We start from the raw sequence: 19,699 nt of genomic DNA, 5'->3' as shown, positions 1-19,699 counted from the left end.
ATCAACAAAAACAGCAGAGAGGAGAAACTTCAGCTCAGTGGAATGATTAACCAGGAGGAGATACGCATGTGACCCCTGTTGTGGTTGCATCAGTTAAGCAACTAGACCCAAATATTCAACCAGGTTAGAACCACAAGGATGGAGCACAATGCACCCCCCACCCAGCCCCACTCAGGATTTCTCAGAATTGTTCTGAGGACAGACAGCTCATGATCAGACTTGTTATTCATCCGGAATTTACATTGGATTTCAGTGCGTTGACTCCATCTCGAACAATGAGGAAGGATCAGGCTCCACCTCCTGAAGAAGCCTTAAATTCCACACCTCTGACCAGAAGTGGAAAGACCGTTTGCAAGGATTTACAGCGTAACAAACAAAACGTTAACTCTGCAACAAGAGGTAAGATTTAATTAACCTCTAACTTTGAGAACTTTTAATAAGTAACTGACAACAGTTGATCTCACAAACACAAATCTGATTGTCAACATAATCATTTGTGTTCTGTCAATATTTTAAGGCAACTGTAAAGGGCGAGAGTCCGTGACGGACCGAACTCTGCAGCTGTTTCACAAGCCGACACTTTCCTGTTTACTCCTAAGATTCTGCAGTGATCAGGCTTGTTGAGTACAGACAAAAATGACCGCAGACACGAGTGCCTCTGCAATGACCAACATGGACATCGATGACAGTAAATTTGGCTACAGTCGACTTTCAGGGAACGGCAGCAGGTTCCAGAACTCAGGTGAGGAAAATTAATTTAGTTTTAATAGTCTGAAGTGAATGTGTGACATGAAGGTTGTACTTGTCATTTTTAACTGCTTGCTGTTGTTCAGTTAACGGGTTGAGAAGGAACCCGTTCAAGCTGGTTGCAGCTGGTCTTGGACTGTTGTGTGTTTTTCTGCTGGCTGGAGTCATCGGTCAGCATCTCCACTGTGAGTCTCTTTCTTTTCTTTTCCAGAAATTCTCACAAAGTTGCCAGATTTTGGTGTAAAAGTTGTGACATTATAACATGAGTCTGACCTCTCCGGCAGATCGTAAATTAGAGGGAGAAAACCAGAACCGTCTCAACGAAGTGACCAAAGTCAAAGACAACTTGCAGGAGAACCTGAAGACCGTACAAAAGGACAAAAAAACCCTCCAAGTGGACAAAGACCAGCTACAGGGCAGATATGATTATTTATCCAGGCAGAATAATCAGCTGCAAACAAATGCCAACATTCTGAAACAAGAAAGTAATGATCTTAAAGTTAAACAAAGCCAGTTACAGATGGCAAACAGTGCATTAAGTCAAAGCTTAAACCAATTAAACTCCAGCCAGCAGCAGCTGCAGACCAATAACAAGGCTTTGACTAAGGCCAGAGACCTCTTAGACGAACAACACAAGTCAGTGGTCAAACTCAACAAGGACTTACAGACAAGTTACGACACGGCAGTAAAGGAGAGGAACAATTTAGAGAACAAGTACAACAACGCAACCAGATCAAGAGAACAACTGCAGCTTAGCTGCAACTTATTGACCAAAACTGTGGAGAACCTGCAGAAACACTACAACATCTCCACCAGTGAGAAGGAGAAGCTTGCAAGCAGTCACCAAAACCTGACGAAGGAGATGGCTGAGTTGCAGGCCAGTTACGACATACTCGTGAAGGTCAACGATCAGCTGCAGGCCAGTTACACCGTTTTACTTCAAGAAAAGGAGGAACTTCTAAGCACTAAGATGAATGTAACGGCAGAGAGAGACCAGCTGAAGATGGTCAACTTCAATCTGACTGCAGAGAGAGACAAACTGCAGCAGGAAGTTCAGAAACTGAACACAACCATTCAAGGTCAGCAGAACAAAGCAGGGGAAAAAAAGTGCATCATCAGCATATGTGTTGTGAAACTGTCGTTCAGAAAAAATTGCAGAAGCTTTAGGTTTTCTCATCACTTTCATGCCTGAAAGAGTAAATCTTATCTTGTGCCATAACAAAAACAAACAAGCAAAGCTCAGGATGAATATCAGGCTCAGGTCATGTCGGAATTGTCGTTGCCACAAGTTCACGCTCTGAAACCACCTTGGGTCCTGACTGGCACTCACCAAGGCAAAGCAATTTGGTACCACTGGAATGACTTTGCATTAGGTGACGGAAACACACAAGTGACAAACATCTGGTGTTCTGAGGGAATTTCAGTTCCACCAACACATCCATGTGTCGCACTTCCCTGAGCATGATCCAGGATCCAGGTGCCTCAGTGTTGAGGAAGTCAAATCAAATCAATTTTATTTATATAGCACCAAATCACAACAAACAGTTGCCCCAAGGCGTTTTATATTGTAAGGCAAAGCCATACAGTAATTACGGAAAAACCCCAACGGTCAAAACAACCCCCTGTGAGCAAGCACTTGGCGACAGTGGGAAGGAAAAACTCCCTTTTAACAGGAAGAAACCTCTAGCAGAACCAGGCTCAGGGAGGGGCAGTCTTCTGCTGGGACTGGATGGGGCTGAGGGAGAGAACCAGGAAAAAGACATGCTGTGGAAGAGAGCAGAGATCAATCACTAATGATTAAATGCAAAGTGGTGCATACAGAGCAAAAAGAGAAAGAAACACTCAGTGCATCATGGGAACCCCCCAGCAGTCTAAGTCTAAAGCAGCATAACTGCTTAACTGCTGGAAAAGTCCAGGGGACACCCATGTTTCACCAGGCTGCAACAGACAGATGGTCATTATCAGGAGATGGGGTTGGACCATTTCTGTAGCTAGTGGTGCCATCCAGGACCCAAGGTGGTTCTGTATTTGTGTTGGATGCAGCAATGTGTTGCCAGTCACCAGTGCATGTTCCCAGACCTGAATTATTTTGGTATAGGGTGTATTATTAATCAAGGCAAGCCAAATATATTTAAAAATACATTTAAGACAAGTGTTGGCCAAAGGACAATGCAAATATTAGATGAAAAATTACATTTCCAGTCAAAGAAGTCATTCCTGTTTTGGACCTGAGGTCCTTTGGTGTTGGTGCTTATCTCCAGATTCAGTAATGTGAAGCAGATGAGAGTCTATGTTTCCCCTATGACGGGATGCCAGTCCATCACAGGTTACTTCCACAGTGAAGTCCAGTACCCATGTACAGCTGGGTTGGGTGAACTTGGACAATATAGAAGATGATTATAATTAATAAGTAATAATTTAATGAAAACTAGAGAACGTTTGGTGTCTGCTCTTGAATGAAGACAGTTAAAGTTGATTTATGGTGGAGACACAACATTTTGAATATGTATTTATACAGTAGTTGCATGACCAGGACATTTTAGGCCGGATCTGATCCCCTCTCTCCAGTATAAGTGGTGTCATGATCAACCAGAGTACACAGGATTTGTTTAATGCCCTCTGATTCTTTTCACTGAAATTAGGACATTTCCAAGTTGTAACCCCAATTCAGAAATGGGTTCTGGGTCCATATAAGCTCTAATGTAGACTGCAACCTTCTCCATGCAGAGGGTCAAACAAAGACTTGATCTCAGTCTTCATTTTTACTGATTTGTGATATTTTGTATTGAAAGATAAGCCGTGTCCTGCTGGCTGGAAGAAGTTTCAGTACAGCTGCTACTATGCTGCTTCTGGACAGAAATCGTGGCACAACAGCAGATTGGATTGTCAGAACAGAGGAGCTGACCTGGTCATCATAACCAGCGAACAAGAAATGGTGCGTTTTTGTGCAGACAGACATTTTGTCTACAGCTTCTCGATGGTGTTTGTATTTATTCTTTAGTTAACATTAAAACAAACGTGTTTCAACGTGTTGGACAAGGTCCTTCAAAAATGTGGTTAAAGAAGCTTGGAATTGGGCAGAGCTGAATACTGACAGCTATGATGTGGCTGAGATGTAAAATATGATGATTTTCTGTGTGTTTTCTTAAAGTCGTTCATCAATGGCTTGTATTCAAGTGACAGTGAAGTTTGGATCGGTTTGACTGATGAAGGCGTAGAAGGACAATGGGTTTGGGTCGATGGGACGCCACTGACCAAGACGTAAGAGACTCAGCTCACATTTCTGCATAACTTTGAAATCTAAACATTATTTTTGTCTTTATGCGTTAAACTGAACAATGGTGATTTCAGTCACTCAAGCATTAGTAATCACATGAACCACCATTTCTTTTGGACATGTCCCTATGTGCTGCAGGTTTTGGGCTAAAGGTCAACCCAACAGCATGAGCGGGAGGAACCAGGACTGTGTGGAGTTCTGGCATCGTTTGACGAGGCAGGGGGAGTGGAATGATGAAAGCTGTAGCACAGAAGCACACTGGATCTGTGAAATGTAATTTTGCTTAATGAAATTGATGATGAAGCCATCAATCAAGTCAAAGATCTTTCCCAATCATTTTGGGAAATTGTCAGATTTCATGAATTAAAATATGCAAAAATCAATTTCTCATTATTTTGGAGTTTTCTGTGTTAAAATTAAAAATTTTAAATGATATGGCTGCACTGTGATTAACAAGCTGCATTTGTACATACCGCAAAATTATGTTAAAGATGTTTTGACACCAACAATTGATTGTGGCATTTTTATAAAATCAATTTTGCACCAGTTTGTCTCCTTAAATGTATATCAGATTGAGTTACTGAATGTATGTTGCAATGGCTTTTTGCGCAGTATGATTAGCCAGTTCAGAGTGAACGGTATTTCATCATCCACTAACCAGGCTTTGACTGTTGTATTTAACAGGTGTCATTATTGTGCTGTAATGTTTGTGTATTTTATGTATTAAATCATGGAAGTATGAAAAGATGTGTGATTGTGAATAAAAAACATCTTGTTTTATGATTCACATACATTTTGTCAGGTTTATGAAATATGAAGCTATTTGTGGCCCAATTTCTTACAAAATAGCAATGTTATGGACCTCACATCTGTCCATGTGTATATTTTTATACAGTAGTGTTCAGAATAATAGTAGTGCTATGTGACTAACAAGATTAATCCAGGTTTTGAGTATATTTCTTATTGTTACATGGGAAACAAGGTACCAGTAGATTCAGTAGATTCTCACAAATCCAACAAGACCAAGCATTCATGATATGCACACTCTTAAGGCTATGAAATTGGGCTATTAGTAAAAAAAAAAAAAAAAAAAAAAAAAGTAGAAAAGCCCAGCAGCGACTCTACTCTGAGCTCCTCATGAATGACCAGCCACGAGGGTCTCTAAGGAAGACACCAGCCACCCTCCTGAAAAAGCCCATTTCAGCTGCTTGTGCGTGTAATCAAGTTCTTTTGGTCATGACCCATCCCTCATGACCATAGCTGAGAGTAGGAATGAAGATTGACCAGTTGATGAATTCATACTCTTGTTCTGAAAATGTGGCACTTTTTGTAATGCTATCAGAAACTAATGATATCCAAAGACTTCTGAGAATACGTGTATTAGTTTTATTGCTTGCACTATTTGGCATTTTTAATTTATTGATACATACTTTGGTGTTTGAAAGTGATGTGTTGATTTTATGCACCTTTTTTAGATGTGTTTGTACAACCCCAATTCCAATGAAGTTGGGACGCTGTGTAAAATGTAAATAAAAACAGAATACAATGATTTGCAAATCCTCTTCAACCTATATTCAATTGACTACACCACAAAGACAAGATATTTAATGTTCAAACTGATAAACTTTATTGTTTTTGTCCAAATATTTGCTCATTTTGAAATGGATGCCTGCAACACGTTTCAAAAAAGCTGGGACAGTGGTATGTTTACCACTGTGTTACATCACCTTTCCTTCTAACAACACTCAATAAGCATTTGGGAACTGAGGACACTAATTGTTGAAGTTTTGTAGGCGGAATTTTTTCCCATTCTTGCTTGATGTATGACTTCAGTTGTTCAACAGCCCGGGGTCTCCGTTGTCGAATTTTGTGCTTCATAATGCGTCACACATTTTCAATGGGCAACAGGTCTGGACTGTAGGCAGGCCACTCTAGTACCCACACACTTTTACTATGAAGCCATGCTGTTGTAACACTTGCAGAATGTGTCTTGGCATTGTCTTGCTGAAATAAGCAGGGACGTCCCTGAAAAAGATGTTGCTTGGATGGCAGCATGTGTTGCTCCATGATTTCTAAAAACAATTTGAAATGTGGACTCATCAGACCACAGTACACTTTTCCACTTTGCGTCTGTCCATTTCAAATGAGCTCAGGCCCAGAGAAGCTTTCACTTTGCATATTAGAGTTTTAACTTGCACTTGTAGATGTAGCGACGAACTGTGTTAACTGACGATGGTTTTCTGAAGTGTTTCTGAGCCCACGCGGTAAGATCCTTTACACAATAATGTTGGTTTTTAATGCAGTGCTGCCTGAGGGATTGAAGGTCATGGGCATTCAATGTTGGTTTTTGGCCTTGCCACTTACGAATAGAAAGTTCTCCAGATTTTCTGAATCTTATGATTATATTATGGACTGTAGATGATGGAATCCTAAATTCCTTGCAACTGAATGTTGAGAAACATTGTTCTTAAATTGTTGGACTATTTTTTCATGGAGTTGTTCACAAAGTGGTGATCCTCGCCCCATCTTTGCTTGTGAATGGCTGAGACTTTTGGGGATGCTCCTTTTATACCCAATCATGACACTCACCTGTTTCCAATTAGGTGTTCGCTGAGCATTCATCAACTTTCCCAGTCTTTTGTTGCCCCGTCCCAACTTTTTTAAAATGTGTTGCATGAATCCATTTCAAAATGAGCAAATATTTGCACAAAAACAACAAAGTCTATTAGTTTGAATATTAAATATCTTGTCTTGGTCTCGTGGTGTATTCAATTGAATATAGGTTGAAGAGGATTTTAAAATCATTGTATTCTGTTTTTATTTACATTTTACACAACGTCCCAACTTCATTAGAATTGGGGTTATATTTATGAGCTATTGGATATCTGAATTTCCCATTTGGGTTAAATAAAGTGTCTTCTATCTATTCTATACATGAATTTACTTTTTGTGGTACCATCACGAAATGGCGGGAGATTGGGTTGCATGAACAATATTTCATTGGTGATGTGGACACTGGGGGCATTGCAGAACTAAACCATAGGTAGCCTTTAGGCAGACTAATGGTACTTAACTGATGTAATTGGAGAAGTCTGTGTTTTAAAAAATAAGAACAGATACTGGATAAAGCAGTATCTGAGGATTTTAAGTGTTTCTGTTACTCTATTAATCTAACCAAGTCTGTGAATTTACCCGCTCATCAAAACCTCGAAAGCCCTTAGAAGTCTACCTTGATTGATTTGATTTTGACAAATGTTCCTTGTAAATTATCATGCCTTGGTGTTTTCTGCAGTGATATAAGTGACCACCGTGTTGTTGCTGCTGTCAGAAACATTAAGGTGCCCAAATCAAAACCTTGTATCATTAAAAAGAGGACTCTTAAACATTTTAATGAACAAGCATATCACCACGATTTGTCAAATTTTGATTGGAAAAAACTGGACTTATCCCTGATGTAGGGATAGCTTGGACATTCTTTTAGGGATTGTTTTATGCATGGAGTAAATAAACATGCCCAATAAGGAGATTCAGGGTAAAGGGGCGAGATAATCCCTGGTTCTCCCCAGAGCTGGCAGATACTAATCATGAGCGTAACCTGGCTTGGGTGAAGACAAGCAGAACGGGTTCTACCACTGATTGGCTTGTTTTGTGAAAACTAAGAAACAAATGCTCTTCTTTTATAAAGAAAGCCAAATGAGAAAGTTATTTGTTTGTCACCACTAATAACCGAAACAACCCAGAGAAATTTTGGAAAGTTATTGCGTCTCTCTGTGAGTAAAAGCTCTCAGGTTCTATCTACCTATGTTTTAAAGGATTCTGTTCTTGTCTGTGATAGGATGGAGATGTTGAATTGTTTTAACAAAAATTTTATATCTTCTGGCTCTTTGTTTGACTCTGTGGGATCTGTCTCTGTGACGTCTTGCACAGGCCTCCCAAAGTACGCTGGTCAACCTTTCAGCTTTGTACTTTTTTCTGTTCAGGAAGTTCATAAAGCTCTTAAGCAGCACCCTTCCAGTGTTCGGACAAGGGTCTCAACGTGATATATCAGCTGCTTAGCAACCATGCAAATGACTTTAACCGAATGGGTTTTGGGCAGTGATTCCTAAAGTCTTGGCTGCAGCCTCCAAAAGCTTTTGTGATTACTTTTTCCAAATTGAGAAGCAATAAAACTTCCATAGGTCTTATACACTAGCAGAATTCCAAAATGGTCCAGGCCCAATTCCAGAATGCTCCACTTTTGCATACTATGCAGAATACAGAAATCTAATACACACGTTTGCCTGAATGCACGTTTGTTGTCTGTATATGTATGAGTGCTGTTTTGCATTTGCATGTTTGGTTGGTATTTTTGTGTTGCATATATTAATAATTCTGTAAAAGCAGGGCTTTTTAAAAATCTGTTTGAGAGGTGAACGAGCACACAGCAGAGTGCACGACGCAGCCAAAGTTCAGAAATCCTGAAATATCAAGTTAAAAAAACACACAAACACTCATGTTGTGTAAAATGTGCAGATATTTTTGGGTCCAACCATTTGGGAGAATGTGTAGCTGAATGTGCATGTAAATGTGCACTTTTTAACGTGTGCAGGTCTGTGCATGCGCATGGACTTAGCTTGTGTGATGTCATGAAGAACGTCTGTCTCCCAGTGGGCCTTTCTGATGGCTTACAAGCGACACCAAACCCTGCCAGCGAGGGTGCATTTTCACGTGTGTGTTCGCAGGCAGACTTAAGCCGCCCAAATGTTCTCGCCTGCAAACGGATCCAAGTCAGTGAGTCAAACGTCACACCTCTTCTGTAGCTGTCTTTCTGTCTCCCTCCATTTCTCACACCAGTTTTCCTTCTCATCTTTCTCTCAACACAAACTCTGTTTTCCACGGCATATTGGAGTCAGTGACTTTTCACCTTTTCCCAGCCTTTTGTCAAACACACATGCTGGGTTATGCATCTATTTTCTGCAGTGTTACCCATGTGCACGAACACATGCACAGGAGGTGGACGTAATTTACCAAAGAGATCATAAGTTACCAAAGAGAACATCATCTAGGCTTCAAACTGCTCCCTCTCCTCTGTGGCTTTTATTACTTTTGATTGCTTTATGACATCACATCATAACTAAACACACACACAAAAAAAAAAAAAATCTGGAAAAAAATAAGATCTAAGGATGCTCTTTAAAGTGAAAAACTGAAAATAAATCTCTATGATACTCTCTAAATTAAATAAAAATTCAATACCCTAAATATTGAATTGCATAAAACTAATCGACTTTAACCCAATTAAATAATCACTTTTACAGCCAGTAATCTTGAAAAAAGTCAAGGATGGGATTTGACAACAGCAACACTTGTCTACATTGTCATTATTACAGTTGAGTCCATAAGTATTTGGACAAAAATGCAATTTATGGATTTACAAAAAAGTCAGGGGATGAATACATGAAAATTTTCAAGTCACTCAATATGTCTTAGACTTAATTTCTATCAAATATTATGAATGCAAACAGTATGGTACCGTATGATAAATTGTCTGGAGTAGGCAGGTTTCAAAAAGGAGACGAGCGAGGGAAACCACCAAGACATCTATAGCAGCTGTGAAGGAGTTATAGGCTTCTGTGACTGTGATTGGTAAACATTTGCAGCTTTTATCTGTTGAATCAGCTGTTTTACAGATTCATGGTGGACTGTCACAGAGAAGGATTTCAATAGGAATATAATAGCAATGATTCCAAACATTTAATGATTAAACCCTTTTGACAAGGGAATGTAATTAAGACTTGATGTTTTGCACTTTAAACATGAACTTTATTATAAATAACTAAATATAACCATCAACTAACATTTAATTTTAATTTAACCAGGTTAGTCCCATTGAGATTGAGATTTCTTTTGCAAGGGAGACCTGAACAATTACAAAGTTTCCAATTCACCTAACCAGCATGTCTTTTAAATGTGGGAGCAAACCCATGCAGAAAAGCCACAGGTGGGAATCGAACCCATGACCTTCTTGCTGTTGAGCAACAGTGCTAACCACTAATCCCCCATGCTGCCAACATACATCTCATTGTCATCATGCTGCCTTCACTCCGACTGGCAGTCACCATGTGTTATCACTCTGCATTTTCACAAAATACACTTCTTTTGTTTTAGCCCCACCGAACTCGCTGTATAACAACCACTTTTCTCTTTAGGCTGTAAAGCGCCCACTCAGATTGAAAGTTAATGGTAGCTGGTCACTGCCTTTGTCTCTTGCAGTTGATGTGACCAAGAGATGGTGGGGGTCCCAGCCATGCTTGACCATATTGTAAACAGCCCTGCCACAGCACCCTCTACTGAACAAACTACTTAATGATCCCATTTCCAACAGCAGAGTTGGGTTTTTGCATTATTTGGTAAGATAAAAACAGTAACACTGATCTATCTATCTATCTATCTATCTATCTATCTATCTATCTATCTATCTATCTATCTATCTATCTATCTATCTATCTATCTCATCTTGGTTGTGTCTCATGATTTCTTCAGTATGTATTGAAAATGTGTTATAGCTTGATATATATATATATATATATATATATATATATATATATATATATATATATATATATATATATATATATATATATATATATATGATGTAATAAACTCATTGGCATTTATTTATTTGTCTGTCTGCCTGACTGTTGGCAAGATTACATCAAAACTACTGCACAGAGTTTGACGAAATTTTCAAGACAGATAGATATTTGACCACGGAAGAATTTTGGCGGTGACCCAGATCCAGATTCTGGATCACGTTTCACTTCATATAGGCTTTGAAGGACTACGTCAAAACTACTTCACGGATTCTTGCCACATTTTCACCACGGACACATATTAGGTCAAGGAAGACTCCACTGAATTTTGGAGGTGATATGGATCCAGATCCAGATTCTGGATCAAGCTTTCACTTTATATAGGCTTTGAAGGATTATGTCAAAACTATTGCACAGATTCTCACCAAATTTGCACTACAGGTAGACATTAGGGCATGGAAGACTCCACTGCACTCCATTGGTGATCTGGATCCAGATTGGGGGGCATCAGAAATCTCTGATTGTTCTTGTTTTTCTTTCTTTTTTCCACAAAGAAAACACTTGTTCCAGTAGTTTTGCAATGTGTTTTGTTGCTGGATTAAATTCACATGTCCTTCCCAAAATGTGTATTTCAAAGCGTAACCTTGTTGCCTTCACAATTGTTGCAAAAGGACAAAAATGTTGAACCATAAAAGGATGAGCATTATTTGGAGCCAACTGCAACAGGATAATGAAACTTATGTAGAACCTAAGCAAAAAGTAGATGGAAATGTAGTGTGGGCAGGATGGAGTCATAAAAACTGGACGACCAGACAAAACGAGAAGGTCAAAATCACACTTACAGTGAAGTCGTATGAATCAGAAGAACACACCTGTTCAACTTCACACAATCAAGAATGTTTGGTGCCAGCAGCACTTTGAAAGGAATGCATTTGCAAACAAGTAAGATACCTGGGAATGAAAAAGGAAACAGATGTCACATTTATTATATGTGGGAGAGGTGCCGTGCAAAACTGTATATATGCATGAGAGAAACCGAGAAGTTGTGTGTGAATATTTGCATCTTTGTGTATGTTTGTGTGAAAAAGAGGGGATCGGGGGCGCAGCGGGTGGAAGCAACTTGCGACAAAGTGATGACGCACTTGAGAAACTCCTTCCATTTCTGTTTTGCACCCTCTCCCTGGTGAAGTCATTAGTATTCATCTGTTCAGCAAAGCTTCCACAGACATATTCACGGCCTGCCACCCGCCTCACAGCTCGCCTCAGTCACTCGATTGTGTTGGCTTGTTGAGTGACGTGGACGGCATCCAATCACACCCACGCCATGAGTATGTAGTCTGCTCAGGAGGTGCGTCATGGAAACTTCTTTTTTTGGCAAAAAAATAAATTGGAGACCAATGGAAATTTGAAGGGTGGGCTGTCTGATATGTTCCTTTCTTCCTTATATAGACATCACAAGCTGCAATTCCAATGCAACACTCTGTGTGTGCATGTATGTGTGTGTATGTCTGTGTGTGTGTGCGCGCGCAGCGCATGGGATATGATTTTGGTATTTTTACAACAGCTTTCCTTGTCTGCTGTGTTTTCAGTTTGCACAGTGACTTCTGGCACAAACACGTCTGCAAAGTGAGTGAAACTATCCGATCTGGCATCGTGTTTAATTGTAGTTTTAAATTAACAGTAACAATCTCACCCATTTGTTTTGTGACCAAACCAAGAAAGTGAAAATATGTTTTGAATTATAATAAAATATATGAATTTACACTCAGTGCGTTCTTTTCTTCCTTCCATATAATCGTGGCGTCCGACCTGGAAGACGTGCAGTCAACACTGTTTTTGCACATGAGGTGCAACACTGACGCGACCATCCTCAGCTGCTTTCCATTCTGTTTGCAGTTGTTGGGTTTAGGAAGCATTTTCTCAACCTGTTGAATCCTTCTGCATTTTTCAGGACTTGATTCAGACTAACCTCATCAGTGACATCCGAGTCCATAGACTTTTGACATTTTGAGGTTGAGAGACACTTGGGAAGAGCTTATGGAGCCATAATATCACTGGACAGAAGTATTTAGCGATGTTCATGTCTTTGCAGGAGAATGAAGGTCCAAGGTTTTTCAAATTATGGACCCCATAACTCAAAAAAATAGTACAGGGATTTTAATTAAATTTGATGGAGAAGTGGAGCCTTTGGTTACGCCCATTTCTACCTGAAGAATGACTGCTGGGATAGGCTCCACCCACAGCCCTCCCCCACCCCGTCACCATTTTCCTGTCCCTTAATTGGAATAAGCGATGTTCTAATTTTTTTTATGTTTATTTATTTATTTGTTTGTTTGTTTATTTATTTTTGCACTCTAGTGCACATAATTTTATTTTTTATTTAATTTTATTTTATATATGTTTTTGTTGTTTTTGTATGTGTTTTTATGTATGTTATTTATGTATTTTTGTGATTTTTTTTATATTTAGATTTTAATGCCTCATTTTTATTGTGCTTTGCATTATTGGTTATAAAATTAGATTTTTTTAAATTAATTTTATCTGCTTTTTTAAGTTGTTTTAGGGCATGTGCTATGTCTTACTTTTATTTATGTATTTTTGTGTGTGTCTTATTTGTCTTTTGTATGTTGTCTCTATCACTGTTTATTGTTTTGCTACCACTGCTGTTTTTTTAACTTGTTGCCCAAGGAAAAGTATATTTGATTTGATTTTACTTGATTTGATATAAACAAATAATATGCAGTTCACTGGAACTGAAACTTGCTGACCCCATTTAAACAACCAGTTGACACAATTACATTAATTAAATATAACATTTCATTTTTTTAGAGTGTATTCTCTGTAGGGGAATTCTAATTATTGTTATCGTTGCGTTATTTTACTGTATTTCTGCATTTTTTACTGCATTTATTTATTTATATATGTATTTATTACCTCCCAGCTTCCTATTCCTCAGCTGTGTAGCTGTGCGGTTACATGGTTTCGAAAGCTGGACAGCCGCCCAGAGGCCTTATGCAAAACCAATTGCATGTGTGAATCTGAGTGCATGTGGGAGTTTGTGCAAATGTGTGTTTGTGTGCACTGCCTGCTGTGCCTGTTTGTTGATATTCAACTTGCCAGTAGCCCAAGACATAAAAGGAAATGCCCACACAGACATATTTTGTTAAAACAAGTATGAATTTATTCTTTCTTTATTCTCTCAATAACAATTTTCTTTACGGTAAAAATAATAATAAGCCAACCTGTCAAACTCATATAGAACCACTGAATCTTTCTAAGATACAAAACATGAAACATGCACGCTGAGAGAAAAGGAGGAAAAAAAATCAAAGCAGTTGAACTGGCACTTTGGTCGTCTGACAGTGACCTCACTGTCACGGCCACTGAAGAGCACCGAGCCTCAGTTTGACCCCAAAAACATGCTGAACACAACAACGAACATTTCCAGTCTCACTCGCGATCAAATTCCTGGTTGTTTGTTTGTCTGTCAGGTTGTCTGACTGATTTTAAGTGCAGAGAAACGTGCATTTTCTGGAGAAGCTCGCTGCCGTTGCCTCCCTCGTCACTGCTACCACAGCGTTCTCTTTTCTCGACCCGTGAGAGATGAAAAAGGTGTAGGAATGAAATGTGAACATGAGCACACCTACACCATCTTCTTCCAACTTCCTCCTTTTTGGACTCGCATTCCTTCGCCAGCTCTTCTGATTTGACCTTTCACCTCACTGATCTTATCACCTCTGGTCCAATTTTTTCTCTCTCTCTCTTTCTGGGTCTTAATTTATCTCATGCCCTTTCGGTTTTAACAGTCATCAAACTGTCACTGCTCTCTTAGCGTTGTTACAAATCCGTCAATTTGCGCACCGTCTGTCCTTCTGGCATCGGCAGCCGGTGATTCAGTGAAGTGAGAAACGTGTGACGTATTTGCCTTTTGCAGCGTTGCCAGATTGTGAATCCTTCCATTCACATTTACACACACACACACACACACACACACACACACACACACACACACACACACACACACACACACACCAGTCACAGCCAGAACTGTTCAGACCTGGCTCAGGCTATGACATGTGACATTACATCCATGCGATGAGTCCATTCGCCCAATTTAGACCCACTTTTCTTTCACAAAAGCAAAATTGGGGTCACCAATTTCTGCTTCGCTAATTTGTTTGAACACACACGGCGTCTTTGTCATTTGGCACAAACTTGTCAAAAGACAGCATGACTCAGGAAATATTCACGTTCGCTTTCTTCAAGCTCTTGATGTCTCCAGTCAACAATCGTTACATATGATGTCACAGAAAGACAAATCTGTGGCTTCCTGTCAGGAAGAAGTCTTGTCTCAAAGAAACCATATCTGTACAAAACAGTGGATTGATGAATAACTAAATAAATCTTACTGAATGGATTTATTACTTTTATATCCTGCAGGTTGCTGCTTTTCTACGGCCAGCACGCTTCTTTTGCTCCCTTATTCAATTCGAACTATTTTCTTATTGCTTCCTGTTCATTGTGCTAACTCCACCCATCTCTCCTCCCATCATATTCTTTTCCTCACCCTCTTTCTAAGCCTTTTGTCAAACCCTTCTTTCGCCTTCTCCCTCACAGCTTCACAGTTTTGCATTCTGGTTGTTTTTTTCGGTCGTTGTAAACTCTTTGTGCTCTGCCCGGTACAAGCACTCGCCCTCACAGTTATTCTGGATCATAGTCATACGGCGACTGGGCAGTGATATCAGGTGGAACACATAACGCACACTTATTTACATGACACTTTAAGTGGTTACGGTATAGTTATTACTGTGCACGGATTCTAACAGTAATCGTGGCATTTGTAGCAGCCAGTCAATTTGATGTACTTAACAGCACAAGCAGTTTTAAGTTGAGGTGACGAAATTAGCATCATTCACAACAGCTATCAAATCACACTGATATTAATGATGGACTCAGCCCTCGTAACCCTGATAGCAGGGAATCATGGGTGACCATGACGTGACATCGTACAGGTAAGACACAGAAAGCCAAACCTGCAGAGTAGATATTTGACCTTTAGCTCAAAAACTCCTATCAGCCCTGAAAAGAGTTAAGCCCTGTAGGTGTTAGATTCAAAATCGAACCATCCCCCCATCTCCCTTGCTGTGCCTTGATTAATGGTTTACAGCAGAGTGGGCAAAGGGGGTGTAGAGAGTCTAACAGGGATCCTCGCAGCCTTTAAAACAGGCTGGAGGGGAAAGGGTGTGTCATTCAGAGTCTGATTCAACCAATCAGCTGGTGGAAGTTGAGGGAGATGCTGAAAACAGAGAGAGCAAGGAGTGAGAGGAAGGAGGGGGAGGAGTTTGAGGGAGAGGACGAAGATGGAGTCAGGTCAAACTCAGGTGGACATTCGAGCTCAAAGCAGCGGAGAGTGACACCTGAGTCCTCGTTGCCGTAGTTTAGCCAATACTCTTCTGGGTCAAGTTTGGGCAACGCCAGCTCCTCCTCCCCCAACTCGTACTTCACAACTGAGGTGGTCGTGGATGGGCCCTTCCCGTACAAACCAGCCTTGACGGTCTCTGAGGATTTCTCAAAGACGCCTTTGGTGGACGACTGGGGCTTGTTCTTGGAGATCCACCAGCGGGTTTTGGTGCTGAAGGTGGTGGTGGTGGAGCCAGCAATGGAGCCTGGGTCAGGCAAGGGGCAGAGAGCGAAGTCCATTTCCCGGAGAAAGCGGAGGTCCTGACCGCGGCGGGTGGAAGGCGAGGCACAAATAACTTCAGAGGAAGAGACACGTGCCTCGCGGAACCACTCCCACAGGGCGCGGGCCTCGCAGCCGCAGGACCATGGGTTGGCATTGAGACGGAGGAACTGGATGCCCTGGGTGTCCCTCAAGGTCTGGCTGGGCAGCTCAGCCAAGGAGTTGTTGAAGAGAAAGAGCATGGTCAGGCGGCCGAGGTCTCGGAAAGCACGGCGGTTGACCTGCTTGATGCGGTTATCGTGGAGGAGCAGGCGGTCGAGGTTGACGAGGCCGCGGAACACGTTCTCTGACAGGGTGCGGATGCGATTGCCGTGCAGGAACAGCTGACTTAGGTTGATGAGGTCAGAAAAGATGTCATCCTGCAGAAAGTGGATGTTGTTCTCCTGAGAAAGAAACAGATTTGTGTCAATAAAGTTCGGCAAATAAGAAAAGTGGACTTTTTTTAGTTTTATTTAATTATTTTATTTATTTATTTATTTTTTGGTCTTTTGTTTTTTTTTTTTTTTTTTTTCAAAAGGGTTTTCATGACGTCAGGTTGGTGCGGCTCTGGGTTGTCTGAATGCACATGCGTGTCTCTCCAGCGCTCCTACCTGCAGGTAGAGGAACTGCAGGCTGTAGAGTTTGTGGAATATGTCATGTGGCAGGGCCGTGAGCCGGCAGCGGTGCATGTGGAGGCTCTGGAGCTTCTCTAGGCCGCGGAAGGCCTCTCCTTCCAGCCTGTGAAGGCTTGGATTATCCCCCAGGTCCAACTCCTCCAAGTCCCTCAGCTCACTAAATGCCCCAGCCTCAATCCACGTGATGTTATTGGAGAACAGCCACAGGACCTGAAAGGGGGAAGAAGACATGAATATTCTGAATTTTGCTAAATATGGGCGGAAATATTGATAATCAGTAAAGCCTTCCTCTTTTTAAGAAGGTTTTACGCATTGCATCCAAAAAATAAATAAATAAAAATAAAAATAAATAATTAATCTGTCGACTGCGCTTCCTTACCTGAGTCCCGAAGCCGAAAGAGCCAACTCTGAGCTCCGTGATGCGGTTGTTCTGGAGAAATACGCGCTGCGACTCATAGGGCACTCCGACCGGCACGGCGGTGAAGTTCTGCGCCTGGCAGCTCACAGTCATCGGAGACGGGTAGCACACGCACAAGTGCGGGCACGCCGACACCGGACTTGGTTTACCGAGGACCAGCCACACCACCAAGAAGAAGGAGACACCGCCTGCGGAAGAGAAGGGAAGAGAAAGCGCGCGAGGTGAGCGGCTGCTGTCCGTGGTGCTGAAATCATCCGCCACCGCGAGTCCAAACGTGAGTAAACCAGGAACATTTAGTTAAACTGTGTGATTATTTCATGATAGCTGATAGCTGCTATGATTTATTATTATTACTATTGCATTTATACTCAAATGTTCTTGCCGAAATAAGCGGCTGCACAAACGGCACAGCCCTTTTCTCCATTACGCATTACGCACGGTTCTCTCTCATAGTGCTCCAGCTGAAACAACGAAATCACTTTTTGTTTAACAAAAAGTTATTAACACGCTTCGCATGCAGATTTACTTATACAATCCCAAACCATTGTTGCCTCATATAACTTTTGAGTCGATTCTATATATTCATGCATCCATTTCCTACACACTGACATAAAATAAACTCAAAAGCTTCTGAACTTAAAAATTGGACTTGATTGTGCAAATTGTAATGAACGCCAGTTTTAAGTCTGTGATATCCAAACTGAATGTGAAAAATAAAATAAACTTACTTTTGCAGTTGCGTATGATGGAGCTTCGTCGGCTCCGAAAAATCGAAGAGGTTTCCATCCTGAACCAAAGCCCAAAGCGAGTTAGCCTGAAAGGGCGAAGTAAAGCCTGCTATCTCCGCTGATGCCCTGGTTCCCGAGTCGGAGCGACTGAGAGAGTACCGGTGGATGGCTCCCAGCGTCCCATATATACTCAAGCAATCCGTTATTGCCTACGACAGTGGGCACCACGGAATCTCCTACGTCACCAAATTGGGGTCATGATTGAATGAGGGCGGCAAGAAACGGAAAGAGGCGGAGCCGACCGCAGGGGATTCTCTTACAGAGCTTTTACGCGCGTAAAGGCTGGTTGGAGACGTGCGCTCAGACTCGGTGAGAGGAGGAGACTTTTTTCGACGCGTACAGGAACAAAGAGAAGGAGGGAGGGCGAGAGAGTGAAAGAAGAAAGCAAATTGGGAGGGGGAGAAAGCTCAGGCACGTTGCCCGTGAATGATGACTGGGTGCGCTTTGTGGAGGAGCGGAGGACGGGTAGGAGAGCGCACAGCTCGCTTCCTGGCCGGCTCCCTCAGAGACTCTTATGGTCTGTTTCCGGAGCGCCTCGGCCAGACAGAAAGAGAGAGAAAAGCCTTAGATGTTTGTCTTAGGAAAGAAAAGATGCCCCCGAATTATGATTCAACCAGAAAGTCACTCAGAACAAGCGTGACTGAGTAGTAATTGATGTGGATGTTAATTCCACCTGCTCCATTCATGTTGTTTGTTCAGTAATTATACTCATCACAATCCTTCTGGTGATGGAGATATGAAATCACAAACTGCAAATGCATAGGGCTTATTGGAATTTGCAACCTTTTAATGCAGACCACTTCAGACAACACTTGATATGCGTAAGAAGTGAAAATATTGTCGGTTCATGTTCATTTCTCTTGCAGTATATCTCAAATTGTGAATTAGACTTGTGATTGAGAAATGGCCTGAATGGCACGCGGAGTTGCCAGACTGCAAACCACAGCAGATGCCTCGTTTTCTCCACTTCGAGTCAGTTTTGCTGTGTCTGTGCCTCAAGCTGTTACTGTTGTGTGAGATAGCAGTAATGCTGCAGGAAAATGTCTGTAACAAATCCTCCAGTTTGCCACTCAGTTGATAAAATGAAGGCCATGCCTTAAGGTATGAGGAGAGAAGAAGAAAAGGCATTTTTCTGTTTTAAATTTGGCCCCATGCATGTGTGATATTCATTTTCTCTTTGGTGCAGCTCTTATAAAATGGCAAAGAAATATGAAGAACTGATGTTCAAAGGCTGTATTCCAGTAATAAATTGTGCTTTTGTTGAGCTTTTTACTGTCATTTTGTCAGGAAAAAAAAACAGGCTGTGACCTTCCTTTACTGAAATGGCTAATACTAGTTTTAATATTAGGTATTTTTTAAATGAAGGTTTTACTGGAAAAACGGTTAAATTCTGCTGTTTAAAATAAAATAATGAAGACTAGAAACAAGGCAACCAAATGAATGCATTCCTCACCAGCTAATTTTATTTTCTTTGCCTGATATCATCACATGACGTAATTGTCAGAAGCCTGACATGGTAGTTAACACCAACAGAGTACATGTC

At 41.1% G+C, this 19,699-nt stretch overlaps 2 protein-coding genes across 2 annotated transcripts; one reads left to right on the top strand and one right to left on the bottom strand.

The window, feature by feature from the left end:
* Window positions 1-254: 254 nt before the first annotated feature.
* On the top strand, window positions 255-4,811 carry LOC117526716 (CD209 antigen-like protein B). Its single transcript, XM_034188770.1, has 7 exons — window positions 255-399; window positions 518-742; window positions 834-932; window positions 1,032-1,826; window positions 3,540-3,682; window positions 3,899-4,008; window positions 4,163-4,811. Exons 2-7 carry the CDS (start codon window positions 637-639, stop codon window positions 4,299-4,301), a joined length of 1,392 nt encoding a protein of 463 aa, XP_034044661.1. The 5' UTR covers window positions 255-399; window positions 518-636; the 3' UTR covers window positions 4,302-4,811.
* Window positions 4,812-15,182: 10,371 nt separating this feature from the next.
* rtn4rl2a (reticulon 4 receptor-like 2 a) lies at window positions 15,183-18,347 on the bottom strand. Its single transcript, XM_034188084.1, has 4 exons — window positions 18,097-18,347; window positions 17,330-17,556; window positions 16,927-17,160; window positions 15,183-16,719 (listed from the first exon to the last, which is right to left on the bottom strand). The coding sequence occupies exons 1-4, from the start codon at window positions 18,152-18,154 to the stop codon at window positions 15,859-15,861; spliced, it is 1,380 nt and encodes a 459-aa protein (XP_034043975.1). The 5' UTR covers window positions 18,155-18,347; the 3' UTR covers window positions 15,183-15,858.
* Between the last annotated feature and the right edge of the window lie 1,352 nt (window positions 18,348-19,699).

Source organism: Thalassophryne amazonica, chromosome 15, assembly GCF_902500255.1.
Source record: "Thalassophryne amazonica chromosome 15, fThaAma1.1, whole genome shotgun sequence".
Classification (NCBI taxonomy): domain Eukaryota; kingdom Metazoa; phylum Chordata; class Actinopteri; order Batrachoidiformes; family Batrachoididae; genus Thalassophryne; species Thalassophryne amazonica.
Note: the sequence above shows the minus strand (reverse complement) of the source record. Positions and strands in the feature narration are given on the sequence as shown.

Excerpts from the sequence above, each read along its gene's own strand:
- LOC117526716 (XM_034188770.1), top strand. The coding sequence starts at position 637 with ATGACCGCAGACACGAGTGCCTCTGCAATGACCAACATGGACATCGAT. Across the intron at positions 933-1,031 it reads CATCGGTCAGCATCTCCACT|ATCGTAAATTAGAGGGAGAA; the intron begins GTGAGTCTCTTT and ends CCTCTCCGGCAG. Across the intron at positions 1,827-3,539 it reads ACTGAACACAACCATTCAAG|ATAAGCCGTGTCCTGCTGGC; the intron begins GTCAGCAGAACA and ends TTGTATTGAAAG.
- rtn4rl2a (XM_034188084.1), bottom strand. The coding sequence starts at position 18,154 with ATGGAAACCTCTTCGATTTTTCGGAGCCGACGAAGCTCCATCATACGC. Across the intron at positions 17,557-18,096 it reads CATCATACGCAACTGCAAAA|GCGGTGTCTCCTTCTTCTTG; the intron begins GTAAGTTTATTT and ends TCTCTTCCGCAG. Across the intron at positions 17,161-17,329 it reads CTTTCGGCTTCGGGACTCAG|GTCCTGTGGCTGTTCTCCAA; the intron begins GTAAGGAAGCGC and ends TCCCCCTTTCAG.